Source organism: Astatotilapia calliptera, chromosome 6 (assembly GCF_964374335.1).
Source record: "Astatotilapia calliptera chromosome 6, fAstCal68.1, whole genome shotgun sequence".
NCBI lineage: Eukaryota > Metazoa > Chordata > Actinopteri > Cichliformes > Cichlidae > Astatotilapia > Astatotilapia calliptera.
This window is the reverse complement of record NC_137427.1, coordinates 24,072,697-24,089,252: the sequence shown is the minus strand read 5'-3', so window position 1 is coordinate 24,089,252 and position 16,556 is coordinate 24,072,697. Positions and strand designations below refer to the sequence as shown.

The 16,556-nt window shown below is 42.2% G+C and overlaps 1 protein-coding gene across 2 annotated transcripts in view; it reads left to right on the top strand.

The window, feature by feature from the left end:
- Positions 1–4,870: 4,870 nt before the first annotated feature.
- The window catches only part of cxxc4 (CXXC finger 4), a 29,610-nt gene continuing 17,924 nt past the window's right edge, over positions 4,871–16,556 (top strand). The window contains exons 1-2 of one of the 2 annotated variants that reach the window (XM_026171203.2): positions 4,871–5,467; positions 7,437–8,375. In XM_026171203.2, the coding sequence (XP_026026988.1) occupies positions 7,551–8,375 (825 nt within the window). In that variant the 5' untranslated portion in view covers positions 4,871–5,467; positions 7,437–7,550. Of the gene's footprint in view, positions 5,468–5,593; positions 5,791–7,436; positions 8,376–16,556 lie in introns of those variants that run through there. The other variant, XM_026171204.2, reaches the window with a different exon arrangement.

The window sequence follows — 16,556 nt, the reverse complement described above, 5'->3', positions numbered from 1 at the left end:
GGAGCTCGGATCACATTGAAACGGATGAATCAATGGATACACACCATCAATCCTCAAACACCCATGTCTTACAACTTCACTCCTCCGTGATTCTGTTCCCATCGACCAAATGCAGGCTACATTTAAATCAGGGGGTCATGGTTATTAATTACTCCTCTGAGTTCAGTGGAAAGCTCAAGGAAACAGGGGGAGGAGCAGATGCATGGGAAGCAATGCCAGCAGCACACAGATAGGAACAAAGGCCTGCCACGAAGGTTCATGCCTCCCACTGCTAGAGACCCATACACTGCCGTGGCTCTGCAGACTGAGAGGTTAAGACCACCTAGGCAGATTTCCCTTGGGGGCTATTATCGCCAGGAAGATGAAATGATTTTCAGAGAGAGGAGCTTCCACACACAGATGCACAGTTTCTGATACCGATCTCACTTCAAGAGAGGTTCTTCTTCTTCTTCTTCTTCTTCTTCTTCTTCTTTAAAGTAACTGTCAATCAAGTCTCATGTCTAAGAACAAAAGCTCTGATTGATCATTATTTTAGGCAAATGTCAAGACAAATTTATTCAGGATTTATCCTTTGCAAAAAAAACCCCAAAACTGTAAAATGCATTTTGTAGTCTCAAAACAGCATGTGGTACAGGGCGGTGTGAAAAGGACACCGCGCTACAGTGATCAAAACAAGAAAAAGAAAAACGATTTATAGAAATTGCATAAAACACACATTACGATGAATATGAAGGAGGCTGTGGAAATCTTTTCTTTAATTTTTTCGGTTGTATCTATCACGGGGCTACACAAAGCCAGGCAGACCTTCAATGGTAGGGATCTATAAGTAAGCAAAGTGGGAAAAGAAATATAACAGCTGGTGTGATTTTTTTGTTGTGTGTGTTATGTCTCCAGTTTGAATTTGAAGTAATCATTTTTAAAGATTTTTGTGTTTTCTTCATTTACATAAGTTTAAAACTAATGTTACATGCAGAGTGTATTTGAGCATTTACACGGATTCATGATGATCTGTCTGTGAAGAACTCTGAAGCATTCATTTCCTTGGATTTCATTTCATGATTGCAAAGCCTTTACATGCTGCACAACATTTACATAACATCATGGCCACCTGCCTAGCATTGTGCTGGTTCCTATTTTTCCTGACCCATTGAGGCATGGACTCCACTAGACCCCCGAAGGTGTGCTGTGGTATCTGTAACAAGATCAACCAACAGATGCCTGATTGGATTGAGATTTGGGAAACTTGGAGGCCAAGTCAACACCTGGAACTTGTTGTTGTGCTCCTCAAACCATTTCTAAATCATTTTTTGCTTCGTGCCAGGGTTCATTATCTTGATGCTAACTGCTGCATCGTCTGTTCGATCGGACCATACAGGCCAGCTTCGCTGTCCATGTGTGTCAGTGAATCTTGGTTGTCCATGACCCTGTCACTGGTTTGCCAGTGTTCTTTCCTTGGATCACTTCTGCTAAATACTGATCACTGCAGACCAGGAACACGTAACAAGATCTCCAGTTCTGGAGAGACCCAGTCATCCAGCCATCACAATTTGGCCCTTGACAACTCAAATCCTTGACTTCACCTGTCAGTGGGCGTAATGTTTGTGTATATGAGCAAACATCTGAGTTTATTAATTTGTTGTGCAATAATAACTGACAGAGCAAACGCAGTGGTCAAATTTTTTTTTTCTATTTAGAGATGGAAAAGAGTGAACAACGTATAAAAGTAGCCTCAGCTTAAAGATGACAGTTGAGTGTGAGACTGTTGATACTAAACTTCACTACTCCAGACCCAAACAAACCAATCTCTGACTTCCTAATCACATATACACGCACACTTAACCACACATATTAACACTTTTGTTGATACACCTACCAATTTTCCTAAACATGCCCATGCACCACTGCTTCTACTCACTGCTGGGACATAATAAGTTTAATACAGTGCTCTGAGGAAGACAATCTCTTGCTTATGCTCCTTATTTACATTCTCTGTCTTCTTTCTCCTAACTCATCACATCAGCTGACTGAGAATGCACTTTCCTCAGTTAAACCAATCAAATTTTGCCTTAACCTCTGACTGGGAGCCAGTAATTTTACAGCTCTCAGTTTTTTTAATGGTCTCTCTGCTGCTGTCAGCTGTTATTTCAGTGTAAGATCGATTCATCCCTCCTCTGTCACTTTTACCTCCAGTTTTTCACACACATGATGCCAAGTTCATAGGTAGTATATACGGTTCTATGTCAGATTAATCCTTCAGGTCTTTCAGCATTGCTCCTTTCCCCCACACCACCAGCGCTGAGTGACTTCATCGGTGCATGACTGTATAGCTTGTGGCATAACAACCCCCTTAAAATGATGATGTCACAATAGGATTTTAATATTACAGCTCTCATAACTGTGCACATCATGCCAAGGCTGTTTTCCTCCTCTAAGTCTGTCGGGAAAGCTCTGGTACACATCCTGAGTTATTCCAAACAAATCATTGTGCCCATTATGACTGACTAGCAATGACTTCACAGAGGTGAAGGGTTAAAGGTGAAGGTGAAGGTTTGTCAGGTCAGACCTTTTTTAGGCACAAAGGGTTTCTTGTAGACAGAGAGGTTTGTCAGGTACAAAACAAAAACAAAGGAAAGACTTACACCCAAATCAGTTGTTACGTCATGGAGCTTCATCAGTAAATTTGAGGTGAGGTGCATTTATCGTTATAGTTTGTGTTGCATATTCACTGCATTTTACCATTAAACTACAGTAAAACACAAATCTTTACCTTTTTCCTGATCAGTACTTTAAAATGTTGGAATACTCTTAAAGAATTATGTTTGAATTTGAAGAAATGACTTTTATAATCCAAATATCATTTCTGAACAAAGTTTAAAAGATGTTTACATAAAATTGTACAACCCTTATCACAGAAGTTTGCGCTTCTTCCTCGTCCTCTCTATTGCCACCTCTAAACACAGTCATCAAAGCGTCGCCTTTAGCAGCCCATAGGCCTGCGCCGCACAGCTCACCTGGAAGATTATGGCTTAGAAATGTGTCAGTGCAGCTGTCACTGTGTTTACTCACACATAAGCGTGCTTTAAAAGTAGAAGCGACGCAGGGACTGTGTATTCCTCTGCGACATAATGCCATTTTGCAGCGGAGTCGAAATGATTGATCGTCTCACCGATTGACAGAAAATCAGCTTGTAGAAACTCAGATAATGAATCGTATCAACAAAAACACGAGAAAGTTGGTGGTTTGTTTTTCCATTTTTTTGTCTCAAGTATCAACATTTGTTGTTTTGTTTTTTCTAATGACTGTAAATTGAATATATTTGGGGTTTGGGATCTTTAGTGAAACAAAACAAGAAATAGATGCTGTCACATCAGTCTCTGAATTTCTGATGATTAACTCAGGAAATGTCGTGCAACTTAAGAGAACATGAAAAATGGTAAGATTTGGGCCCTATTATGAATTAAATGATTATTGTTATGATTGCCATATTCTATACTGAGCTGAAAAACTAAGGAAATTGTGTTCAGTAGATTATTTCTTTGTTGTAACAAAGCTTCTTGGTACTAAATAATGTATTCATAAGATTGTATATAAAATTTTTATTTATGTTTGTTTAAGTGTAACACTGAGGTCTTTGGGAGCACTGCAATTTCAAATTCCTGTGTTTGATCTCTACATATTGTTTTTGACAATAAAGTTGACTTTGATATTATACTGTTGGTAAACCTGTTTATTTCCCCTTAAATGCTCAACCCGAAAATGCATTTTCGGGTTGAGCAGCAGGGGTGAGTATGTTGCTTGCACCATGAAATACTTGCCAGGAAACCTGCCATGAATGCGCTTTATCATCAGACCTATTTGCTCTGGTGTTGGCAACATGTCCGCTGGAACCTGAACATGTGGAGGAACATTATGTTAAGCGATGAGCCCAGAGACTACCTCAAGTTTGGGAGTGGAGATTACAGGTGACTGCCTGCATTCCTGAACTCAACCCCACTGACCTCTTGTTGTGCAGTTCGAGCACAATTTACCAAAAAAAAAACCAAAAAACCCCCACACTGGCTAATTTTTGCTACAAATTCTGGTGAATGTGATGTCATCCAACAGCAGTGTGTGACCAAGCTGGTGACCAGTATGGGGAGGAGGAGCCAGGCTGTGTACGGTTCTTCCACATGCTGCTGAGGCTCCTGCTTGTTAAATGAATAAATTGTTAAATTCCTAATATGCTTCTGTTTCTTCAGACTTCAATCATCCAATCCAATAAAATAAAACAAAAGTCGATAGCAAAATAAGCTGTTTAGTACTGGCAGAGATGATCTGGCAAGTTTGTCATGAGCGTAACCCACAAATGCATTTTCCTTACAAAAAATCAACCAAACACAAATTTCCTAATTTTTGGTGATAAGTTTATATCTTATTCACCTTCTGTTTTATTGAAACAGTAAAGACAAACATTGTGTATTGTATTTGTTTTTTCTCTATAATGCAAAGTACCGTAAAACCAAGAATGGGATTAAAAAGGTGAAGGTCCCATCATAACCTGATCGGACGGGACTGCCACACACTGGGACTCATGGTGTAAAATGTGCCAGGCAAGATCCTTTTGTCAACGGGAAGTGTGTAGGCATGGGTGGTGAGCAGGCAGGACTTACAATGTGATGAATCCTCGAGGTCTTGGTAATTATGGCGGTCGATGGACGGGGGGAGGGTTGGTGGAGGCATTTTATCTTAATCACAGCTCAGCTCCATTCAAATTAATTTGACAAGTTACCCCAACTCTTATTAAAAGACGCGTCCCCCCCCCCCCCCCCCTCTAAATGTGACATTATTAAAGAAGTATATTAAAAATATTTTTGTCAAAATAAAGGGGTGAAAGAGGACACCACGAGGGTTGAAGACGCAGAAATTTGCCGTAGATATTTTCTCCCTGTAGGGCGCCCTGAGCCATCCATCCCTCCCACCTCCCGAGTGTTTCTATAGTAATTTCCAGCCAATGATCAGTAGGTGTCCACATCCCTGCTTCCTCACCTCAGCACCAATCAGCCACACACAGCGACAGGAGACACGGGCTGAACTGAGACCAGGCAGACACACACAATACAGCCTCCGGATCAAGAAGAGAGGAAACACCTAACCACCTCTGCGATTTCCGCTTCCCCCTTCTCTCTCTTTTTCGTCCGACACCTTTTGGCTTATTTATGCACTTTTCAACCTTCCCCCCCCCTAGCGTGTCCAGAAAGTCGATAAAAATGATCCTTTTGTTTTGAGCGTTCTCAGCACACACACATACATACACACACACACACACACACACACACACACAGTCTCCCTGTTCTCCTCCGGCAGCCTATGTCTGTGCGTCTTCTCGCGTCTTTGCATTATTTCCCCCCCGCGTATCCCTTCGCAGTGATGTGCCGTTACACGGTCTCCGGCTGGTAGCATCTTGGGAGCTCTTCTCAACAGGAACCTGGTAGGTGATGCTCTCTCCCTCTCTCCCTTCTTCTCTCTCTCTCGCTCTCTCTCTCTCAAGCTTTCCCTCTCGCTCCGAGTGTTTGTCCATCCTTATTTTGGCGTCCGGTTGCATGTGTTTTACCCTCCCGTTTTGCTGTCCCGATTTGTGTCCGTGTGGCTGCCAAGTGATCCGGCCAGTGTCAGATTATTTTTATGGGGCTTTTATTCGCACTGTTACACCGCACTCCCTCTCCGGATTATCTATGCATGACCTTTGATCTGGATGTCTAGCTCAGACCAGGCTGGGTGTAATTAATGGCATCATTGTGCAGCACAGCAGAGGTACAGCTGCTGATCACCGGACGTGTTTTGTTTATTTATTTATTTACTTTTCTTTCTTCGGTCTCCCTTTCGCACTCTCCACCTTTCTCTGGTTATCTTTCTCCTCTCCCCCTCTTTCTCTCTCTGTCTCTCCAGCTTCGAGTATTGAACATTTCTGTCTCTCTAAACTTTGTTTACAGGCTGAAAATCAATGTCCGTGACTTGATTGCCTTTGGGCTGCGTATTTCGCTCCAGGGGTGAATTGATTAAGTAATAATGACCCTGAGGAGGGCTGATCATTAAGCCAAGGAGGTTTTGTTTACGGGTGGCTGGCGGTTGTTTCAGATGCCACACTGACATTGAACTTCCAGATTTGGAGACTATGGTGGAGAAAACTCGTCTTCTCACATTTGCTTTGTGAAAATTAAAAGTGTAAAGTGTACCGAGACCTCAAGAATTGCTGGAAAGAGAGAAAAAAATATATCTATATAAAACCGTATGGAACATTATTTAGATTTTATTCTCCTGATAATCTGGTGTCAGGTTAACGGGACAAATGCTTGACTCTTTGGGCATGTTTAGTAGTGGATACACTTTAGTATATTGAGGACTTTGATAATGCCACCCAGTGTGATACCTCTTGTTCTGTGTGTGCATATTTATAATTCATTCTTTTCAAGACAGCTGCTGGGTAGCACCATGGAAGTGATTTGAAATGCTTTAGTGTTCTAGCAATGGATCAGCTTTGGCAATTAAGAGAGAAAGCCCAGAAAAAGGTAATGGAAGTAGGGGAGATGTGTCTAATGGGCTTTTATCTGTGGAAACCAAATCCAGACAGACTGGGGGAGAGAGAGAGTGAGAGAGGAAATGGAGCACCCGCACCCCCCACAAACACACACACACATGGACACACACATGCATGCGTCCCGTCCTGAGGCAGCTGACACTGTAGTTGGTCTGGTCCATGATCTGGTTGGAAATTCACCAGTGGCTATCACTGAGCGCTGTCACAGAGTAAATGTAATCGAGCTGGCCATGAATGAATACCACTTGCTGCTCAGGCTGGTCAGAGTCTTGTTTACAGGGATGGGCCAGCTTTGCAATTACTGTTACTACAGGCGAAAATCAAGAGATTTGAAAATGTTTAACTCTGTAAATCCTCACATCCAAGCCAGATTATTTTTAAGAACCTCCTGCAGGAATTTTGTGCACGTCTTCACATGACATGAGGCTCTCTTCTAACTTTCCCAAAATAATATGATTTTGGATAGAATATTTAAATTTTCATGTTTTTATTAAATGCACTACTGCATATCCAGATGTTTGTGTTTATTCTGTGAAGCAGCAGATTGAGTTTTCTTGAAAATAAGTAAGAAGACCCTGGCAAGAGAATCTTTTAAAATAAACATGCAAAAATTTTTCTCTCAATAATAATAATGACATGTTGGTCTGTCACAGCCATCACGTTATTGTCACTTGATGACTTTTTGTGATTATACTGTCAGAGTATAAACACTGTGCCAGAGGATTCTTCACAATATCAGCCTCTCTTTTTCAGAGAAAAGTTGAAATTGAGAAGTGGAAAGTGATCAGGATGAAAGTATTTGTCTCTTTCGTGTGTAACTGTTGTTTTCTTCTCATTTGTTTTGTTTTCTTTTTCTTTTTAGCTCTGGAGGAGACAAACCAGGATGGTAACTCGTTGTTCGTAACCAGCTTCACTTTGACGAAGGCCGCTGTAACCTCAATCTCTTCTCCTAAACACTGACTAGCGTTCCTCAGCCATGTCTAACATAAACAATGCACTTTGCATTGAAAATGGACAGAATGCAGATGTGTCTCTGCTACAAAAGGATAATCTTCAGGATGGTGGATTAAGTCAGCTTTTGGATTATAATGCAGAAATGGAAAGGTACAGGTCTTTTGCAAACTTTTATAAAACCAATGGGGCATTTCCACAGACTGCTAAGATTGCCCGCATCACGACGCCCATTTTTCCCAGTGCTAGAATTGGTATGTCCCCTTGGAACTGTGATAACGCCATGCTCTGGGGAAGGAAATCAGCGGCAATAAACCCTAATAGGACCAGCATGCATAGAAATGACTCCCAGAGGCCGGGGAAGCCTGGCGTGCCGCCAGAGACGCTGCAAATGGCAAATAATAATTTCCTCTCTACCTTATCCCCCGAACACTGCAGACCTTTAGCAGGAGAATGCATGAACAAGCTGAAATGCGGCGCTGCTGAAGCAGAGATAATGAATCTCCCAGAACGCGTTGGAACTTTTTCCGCTATTCCGGCTTTAGGGGGCATCTCATTACCTCCCGGGGTCATCGTCATGACAGCCCTTCACTCCCCCGCAGCCTCAGCAGCCGTTACAGACAGTGCGTTTCAAATTGCCAATCTGGCAGACTGCCCACAGAATAATTCCTCAGCATCCAGTGGAAACCCAGCAAAGAAGAAAAGGAAAAGGTGTGGGGTCTGTGCACCCTGCAGGCGGCTAATCAACTGTGGTGTCTGCAGCAGTTGTCGGAACCGCAAAACGGGCCACCAGATCTGCAAATTTAGGAAATGTGAGGAGCTGAAAAAGAAGCCAGGCTCATCGCTGGAGGTGAGAACCGGGGCTCTGCTTCCCCTTCTTTTGTTATTATCCCCTTGCACTCCAAAGCATTAACCTTTTCATCCAGTCACGTTCTAAGCCCTTGAAAATTGTTTCCATGCCCACCCATGCCTGAACATCCCCCCGGTTTCTCAAATCTGCCTACCCGCCTAGCCTAATTGGCAGTAATTAGGGGTGTTTGTGCGGAGCGCAAGCTGAGCTTGGCTCAGACACCCCTAATTGCTGCCAGTCAGGCTGGGGCTGGAACGCATCCGAACAACCCCGAGCTTGGCTCAGCTCCAAGCAGGGCTGGGAAATGGTTTTCAGCAGAGAGCCATCTCTCTCTGCACCCGGTCATTTTAACCAATTATGGAAACCGTCTCTGGATGGGGAGAATCAATATCTCACAAAGCCTCAGCCTCCGACCACCAAGAGATGGCGAGAGTGATGGCAGAGCTGCTGATGGCGTTTCTCAAAACATCCCCCAAGTTTTATTTGGGGAGGGGAATAAAGCACCCAGACGGATCCCTTCACACTTATCCTGTATGAATTGATTGTGCATATCACAGTGGGGTGGAGATAAAGTCATTTTACATTATATGTACGCCATTATGGGCAATTATGCATCAGTCTGGGGCATGATGCATAAAAAAATAATAATAATCTGGTCCACTTAGGAAAGGGAAAAACATATTAGGAATCGGCTTAACTGAGAGCTAGCAAGAGGCTTCATTAGGACACAGGGCTGAATTGTTTTTAAAGATTTGTTTTAATTGATCTATTTACCTGCTGACATTTGATTATCAGGTGCAAAGGCGGAATACGAATGTTGAGTTGCAAATATGGTTCTGATTATCCTGAGGTTATGACTTAACATGCGCCTGGATGAGTTTCCACCAAATGCAGCCCGAGTGCCAGATAATTTGTTCTCTAATCAGGAGATTACACAGGGAGGATAACAAGGTTAATTCTGAAATATTACCTAATCTTCGAGGAAAAACACCATATATGGATGTATGCTTTGCTAAATCTGAAGTCAAGTCAAGACATCCGTTTGTCTGATTCTTGTTTGGTTCTCACACGTGTTCAGTAATACAATGTTGACTCCACCAATGCCCAAGTCTGTGATGTAACGTTTTGTTATTTATCATAAATGTCACTTTTGTTTGCCACATAGAGATTTTCCATCAATTCAGTCACAGCCTGGCAACATTAGCACCTTGTAATCAATTTCTCCAGTCCAGAACCTCCAAAGCTTTGCTTCTTGGTCAACGACACAGTAATCTACATGTCTGTTTTACTCAACTTAATCCCTTAAAATGATCAGCTGTTACACGCAAGCTCTGAAGGCACACCATCAAAGTTTATTGTTTAAATTCTGCATTATTTCAGAAGTTATAAATTTATTGCATGGCATGTGTACGAAGTGCATGTTTGTGCATTCACCCTTTCTCACCGTTTTCTTTTAGAAAACAGGGTGAACGAATCTCTCAGTGAAGTGGGAGGATTTCAACCTTTTTGGAAGAGAAATCAAGATTTCAATAAATAAATAAATACATCCATAACAATAGTGGGTGTCTATGAACTGAGATGGTTTGCTCTCAGGCAAGTAGAAATAATGTCACAGTGGGGATAAAGACAATGATTTTAAAGGACAGACATTACAAATATAAAAAGCGACTGTTTAGCAAAGAGACTTTCGAGGCTTGCATTTTAAATATTTTTAAATGTTTGGTGGCGTCATGCAGAATCAAATGTGTCAGGTTTGGATGTTTCTCTTAAAACATGCTGAAGCTTAGATTTAGAAAACAGTAGTGGGATCATACTGCACGCATGACTTGTCATACAGTGTACAAGACTCTGCTATTAAGGGGCAAAAAAATTAAGGTTTAAGAGTTTAATTAAATGGGCCATTAAGGAGGTTATTGAGTATGAGCTGGATGTGGATATTGCCGAGGTGTCAGTCTGAAGCTCATCGGATGCTGACTCTATAGATGATGTACTAACAGGTGTTCCAAACAGGTGTCCAGGAAGCTGGGCCCGAGCTCATAATCCATGGGTAGCATCACTTTTTGGAAAACATCCATTTGCAAAGAAGGTTAGAATTACCGAGGGTGTGAAGCCCCCCAAACAAATCCTAACTTGGATTTAAAAGCTTTTTCTCTTAGTTCAGTAATTCCTAGTATGGACTTCTCCAGCGCTAATTGTTATTTTTGACTCTGGAACTGTAATTACAGGTGCGCCTTCTGCAGTGTAAATGGGCTTGCATTTAAAGGCATCTCAGAGGTGTGAAGTTGTGCAGTTTTATGTACGTTGGCACTGAGTGGGTGTCTTTTCGCCTTGTTGACGACGCTCGGGGTTCGTTGGGATTTTATTAAAAAGTGTGAGGAGTCAAATGGTGCACGCAATATGCGCAGCATCACATGTTGTAACACGTAGTTGCACTCTGCGTGTCACCTTTTCTTCTTCTTCCTCTTTTTCTCTCGCACACACAAGATGTACGCAAACACACACGCACACACAATCTAGCATCTAACTACTCAGTCACAAACGCACACACTGAACATGAGCCAAGTCTACCTTTTGCCTTGGAAGAGACGATAAGCTACTGGCAGCCAGTTAGATTTGGCTGTCAGTGTTTTCCACATGGGAATCACCCTGAACTAATTATATCTTAAGCAGCGGTGGAAATGCAAATCAGAATTTTACTCACACCCCTGAAATCGGAGAGCCAATTTAATCTAATACCCCCTTTAATTTAGCGCGCTAATGCAAGGCCCTAGAGAATTGCCCTCTGTCACCGCTGTGCTGTTCTGCAGCAGATTCTGCTCTCTGTCTGCTCCGTCTCTGTGCTGCTCTCAGGCTCCAGGATGGATTAGTCTGGCAGAGGAATCTCATCTAACCTAACATTTCCTGAGCAGTTACCTTTGCATAGCTTTAGCTCAGATGGCTCAGAGGTCCTTCATTAACTTTCAAATGCTATACTTGTATGAGGGTAAGCTGCATCTTCACCTCTGTTTACCTCACCTGTCTGCCTCACTCCAGCTCTTATTTCTGCATAGTCTTATTTTAAATTTCTTAATGTTTGCCAGTGAAGATACAGTACAAACTGTGCTGCACCGAACAAAACAATTAAAGTACGTAAAAATGTATACGTATGTATCAATTTCACTCTTTGTAGTTATGCTTACTCCCCACCCCCCCAAATACAGCGTTTGGCCTTGTGGTGAACATAGCCTCATCTTTCTGCTAATAGTTCTCAAAATTACCATTATGTTACCAGGATGCTGCTATGACTCACCTGCTTAGACTGTCAACCCAAACCAAAGGTGCTGCAGAGGCGCGGGTGTCAAATAAAGGCCAAAATCACATCTTATATTACTTACTACTAGAATATTATGTTTACACATATGTTGTGTATATTTTGGTGTTTTCTGTTTGCTTTCCATTTATTTTAACCCTTCGGGTTTATGTCAGAGCACTGAGCCCATGTTTGAGAAATATTATCTCTAAGGTGGCGTACAACAAGTGGTTCAAAGATCTAAATACATTCAGTTTATTGGGAATCGTTGGTGCTTCTGTTCATGATCATGTGGATGTTCATAAACAATTCTGCGTGTGAACTGAATGTGTCTCAGAAAAGCTTTAAAACATTTATTTTTCTGAGAAATCTTTGGACTCTGTCCTTACACTTTATAATTTATCAGTTCAGTTGTCATAGATTTTATTATACATAGCATGGCACCAGACGGTGAAGCAATCCAGGCTGAATCCTGACCATCCTGACCAGTTCCTGCGAGATATTCTAGCTATGCTACAAATTCAGCTGTTGAATTTTACATAATTGTTGACACTGCATTTATAATGTATGTTTTTTTCCCGATGACTCTCACTATTAAAGACTGTAAATCGGTGATTTAATGCCTACCATGCCTTCTGCAAATATATAATTCAACAGAAACTTCCTTTTAATTCCAAATGGAAGTTCAGCTTATTGTGAAGCAGGAAGTATACCGGCAGGAACAATTTTACTTAAAGAGTGCTTCTGTAGGTTTTGTTTTTTACATTAATAAAATAGTAATGACAAAGAAATCTACTTGAAATAACATCCTGAGAGGCTGCTATTTTAATAGCAACATAACACTGGAGAAAAAAAAGCAGGAAAGGACAAAGCCAAGTCCCGCTGAACAGATTCCTCTTTCAATTAACAAATGTCAAAGGGCAGCATCAAGTCATGTGCAGGAAAACAGCATCCCAGCGTACAGAGATGTTCGCTCGCTCCCTCGCTCCCTCCCTCCTTCTGTTCTTTGTGCTGTGTTGATACGACTACATGAAATGGGTGAGATGAAAAGGTGGCATGGCTGCCTGGAAACCTTTACTATTGTGATAAAAGACAAGGCCCGAAATGGTAGGAAGCAGGACCTTGAGTAAAATAGCTTGGATTCAGCCCCTTAATGAGAGTGCGGGAGCCAAATAAGCAACGGTAGCCAGGTCTAATTTGTTTTAGGTGTGCTCAGAATAGATAAGGACAAATCTGTGGCCTTCACCCCCCTCCCACCAACCTTTGCCTCCCTGGAGATAACACCGAGTGCTTCCAGTCAATCTCCATGGGCAAAGGAAAGGAGGGAATGAAATTTAAAAAAAAAAAAAAAGCATAGAAAGAAAAAGCCCGAGGGACGCGCAGCCTTTAGATCTGCAGATCTCTAACTTACTGGATTTATTCAAGCTTTAAAACTGCAGATTAATTTGGTCGCAGAGGTCTAAGGGGGGGGGGTGCGAAAGAAAAAAAAGGGAAGGAAAAATGAGACCGTACGCTGCTGCGCATCTCCACCTAAAGGGCAACAGTAAGCTCCTGTCAAGACAATGGGATTTTGCCATCTGAACCACAACGCAGACCGCTTAATTATACACATCTTTCCTGCAAGGTACCCTCAGCTACTTAAGAGCCCGGGCCCCTTTAGTCATTGTCATGCCCTTTTTCCCCAAGATTGGTTGTGCCATGTGGCTTTTCTGTCAGCTTCCATTTGCAGAGAGTAGCTGTCCTCCTCAGGTCTTCGCTGCGCGCGGAAAGGCACAACCGCACAAGACTGTTAAAGAATTCATCGCCGCTGCCACTGTCACCAATTAAGGCCAAAGCGTAATTGGAGGCATCCGGACGATGCCCTTACATTATGTGGTCTGTCGCCTCCTCTGCCCCTGCTTGATTTAACATCCCTAGTTCGGCGGTAAAAGAGAAGTCGTTGTCATTGTCTTTATTATAGTGAGAGGAGAGCAAGAGAAAGAGAGAGAGAGAGGGAGACGAGGATGGGGGTAAAACAGCGGCTCAGCAGAGGGTGGACAGCGTGAAAGAGCAGGTGCTGGAGGACGTTAATGTGTGGCACTTTAAATTTTAAACAGATGAGAATACATTATTGATGATGACTCTAGCTGAGAAGTTAAAAGGTATCTCGTCATTACTGAGAGCGTGTACCAAAAAGTGTGAGAGAAAAAGTCTTCAGTAATTGCATCAGGGGACTTCACTGAGCAGAGAGCAACAACGTGTTATTATGATGCCGTGTTCTTGACTTTTTTTCTTTTTTTTTTTTGCATAATGCCCTGATTCAGTGGATAAAATGAACGATTAGACATGCTGTTCCTCTGTTCCAGTGAGCTATTCCTCAATACCTATAACCAGCTTCTTTGTGGTTATATCAAACATGTAATAGGTAGCTGTATTATTACATTGTCCTTATAAGGAGAGTGAACTACACAGGAAAATGATCATTTGTGGACTGGAACAGAAGTTCTAACTTAGTGGCTACCTTCTGACAAAAAACAAACCTCACCACATTTAATCACTTTAATCACTCGCCTATACTCTTCATTTTATTTCATTCATTAAACATTTCAGTCGTAGTGCAGTTCTGGCCAATGTCACGGTTTCATACTGACTTTGACCTTTTTGTCATTTAAATCCAAATTAAGCACCTTGAAATAAATCTAAGTCAAAGCTAGCAATTTAAACAATTGCTGCTCTTCTCCCTGTACACCAACTGCTGCACCTCCACCCACCAGTCTGTCAAGCTAATCAAGTTTGCAGATGACACCACCGTTATTGGACTCATCTCGGACGGCGACGAGTCTGCCTACAGGAGGGAGGTTGAACGTCTGGTGCCCTGGTGCAGCCACAACAACCTGGTGCTGAATGCCCAGAAGACAGTGGAGATTATTGTGGACTTCAGGAAGCACACAGCCCCACTCCCCCCCATCATCCTGACTGACACCCCCATCACCTCTGTGGACTCATTCCGCTTCCTGGGTACCACCATCACCCAGGACCTGAAGTGGGAGCCCACCATCACCTCCGTCATCAAGAAAGCCCAGCAGAGGATGTACTTCCTGAGGCAGCTGAAGAAATTCAACCTGCCAACACGGACGATGATGCAATTCTACACCGCAATAATCGAGTCCATCCTCACCTCCTCCATCACCGTGTGGTACGCTGGAGCCACTATCAGGGACAAACAGAGACTGCAGCGTGTTGTGCGCTCTGCTGAGAAGGTGATTGGCTGCAGACTCCCATCTTTGCAGGACCTGTACACCTCCAGGACATTGCGGCGTGCAGCTCGGATCTCAGCTGACCCTTCTCACCCTGGACACAGTCTGTTTGACCTGCTCCCCTCAGGCAGGAGGCTCCGGTCCATTCGCACCAGAACCTCTCGCCATAAGAACAGTTTCTTCCCCTCTGCTGTTGGACACATGAACAATAACCATATGACTGTACCCGCCACTAACACATGACCCTACGCTGTGTCACTGCATCATTCTATGTTTGGCACTGATCACCACCTGCACTCATGTATATATCTTTCAACGTAGCACTCTTAATTCTTATTCTCATGTATATATCTCATGTATATCTCATGCACATATCTTTCCACGTAGCACTTTTAATTCTTATCCCTACTTTTATTTTTTTCCATGTCTATTTAAGTGCTATTTATGACAGCATGTTTGCACTGAAGCACCGCAGCAATTTCCTAATGTTGTAAACCTGCTCAACATTTGGCAATAAACCCCATTCTGATTCTGATTCTGATTCTGAAATTGAGGATGTGTGCAGAAGGAATAAAGATCTAATATTTCTGCAAAAAAAGTCTTTATGACTTTTATGACCAAAGACCTTCTTGCAGCAGAGTAGCCTAAACCTGTCCCTTCACTTTTTTTTCTTTTTTTTTGAGGCTGAAAGAGCTGCAGCACTGACAAGTTGAAAGGTTGATTCAATCCGCTGTTATCCACTGTGACTTTACAGACATATATAAAATGATGGCAAGGACATAGGTGATGATGGTAGCCTGTGACATTGTAAAATTATGTGGCACCGCCACAATAAAAAAAAGCCAGTGGAGCTTTGCTTGAATCAGATGAAGGACTCATTCAGGAGATTTCAGTGTGAGATGTCTAGCATGTCGCATTGATCACGGTTACTTTCTTCTTATAACCAGCTTCATATAAAATCTCATTCTTTTTCAGAAAGAGGCATCATGCTGTATTTTAAGTGTACAATTTTGTGTGGTGCTGATCAGTCAGATATGCTAGTAAAAGTTGTGTGTGTAAAAAAGTAGTGTTGAGATACAGGTTAACTGTGTTTTGGCTCAAACCCAATCAGCATAGTCAGATATAACATGCACAAGAGTAGGCCTGAAGCATAAAAGCACTCTTTGAGTTGCATTAATCATCATCACATGACCCGTTACCTGTCTTTTGTTGACACAGAAAGTCTGCAGAATAAATGAGGAACTTGTTCAGTCCTGTGGGTGCAGGATGCACAAGTAAGTATCGCAGACACGCCATGTAACTGTCGTGTATGAGAAGAAGTGTGCTGTAACAAAGAGGTGTTAAAGTTTATATGTAGTTGGCACAGTTGCACAAAGCTCCAGAAAACCAGACGCTTTCAAGAAGTTTGTGTCAGAATTTGTATGAAAATGTATTATAGAGGAAAACAGCATTGAGTTTCCATAAATCTCAAACTTTATTCATAACTGAATATACTGTTACACAGTTTTCACTAACTGAGACTCAGGCTTGTAAGCTTATTGTATGTGTCCTTGTATCTAGTGGCTATCGCTAAACATCAGCTATGATAAAATTGTTATTTAATACTTTAATATAAAGTGACAATAACACAGACATGAGCCCTATGGCTGTCCACTT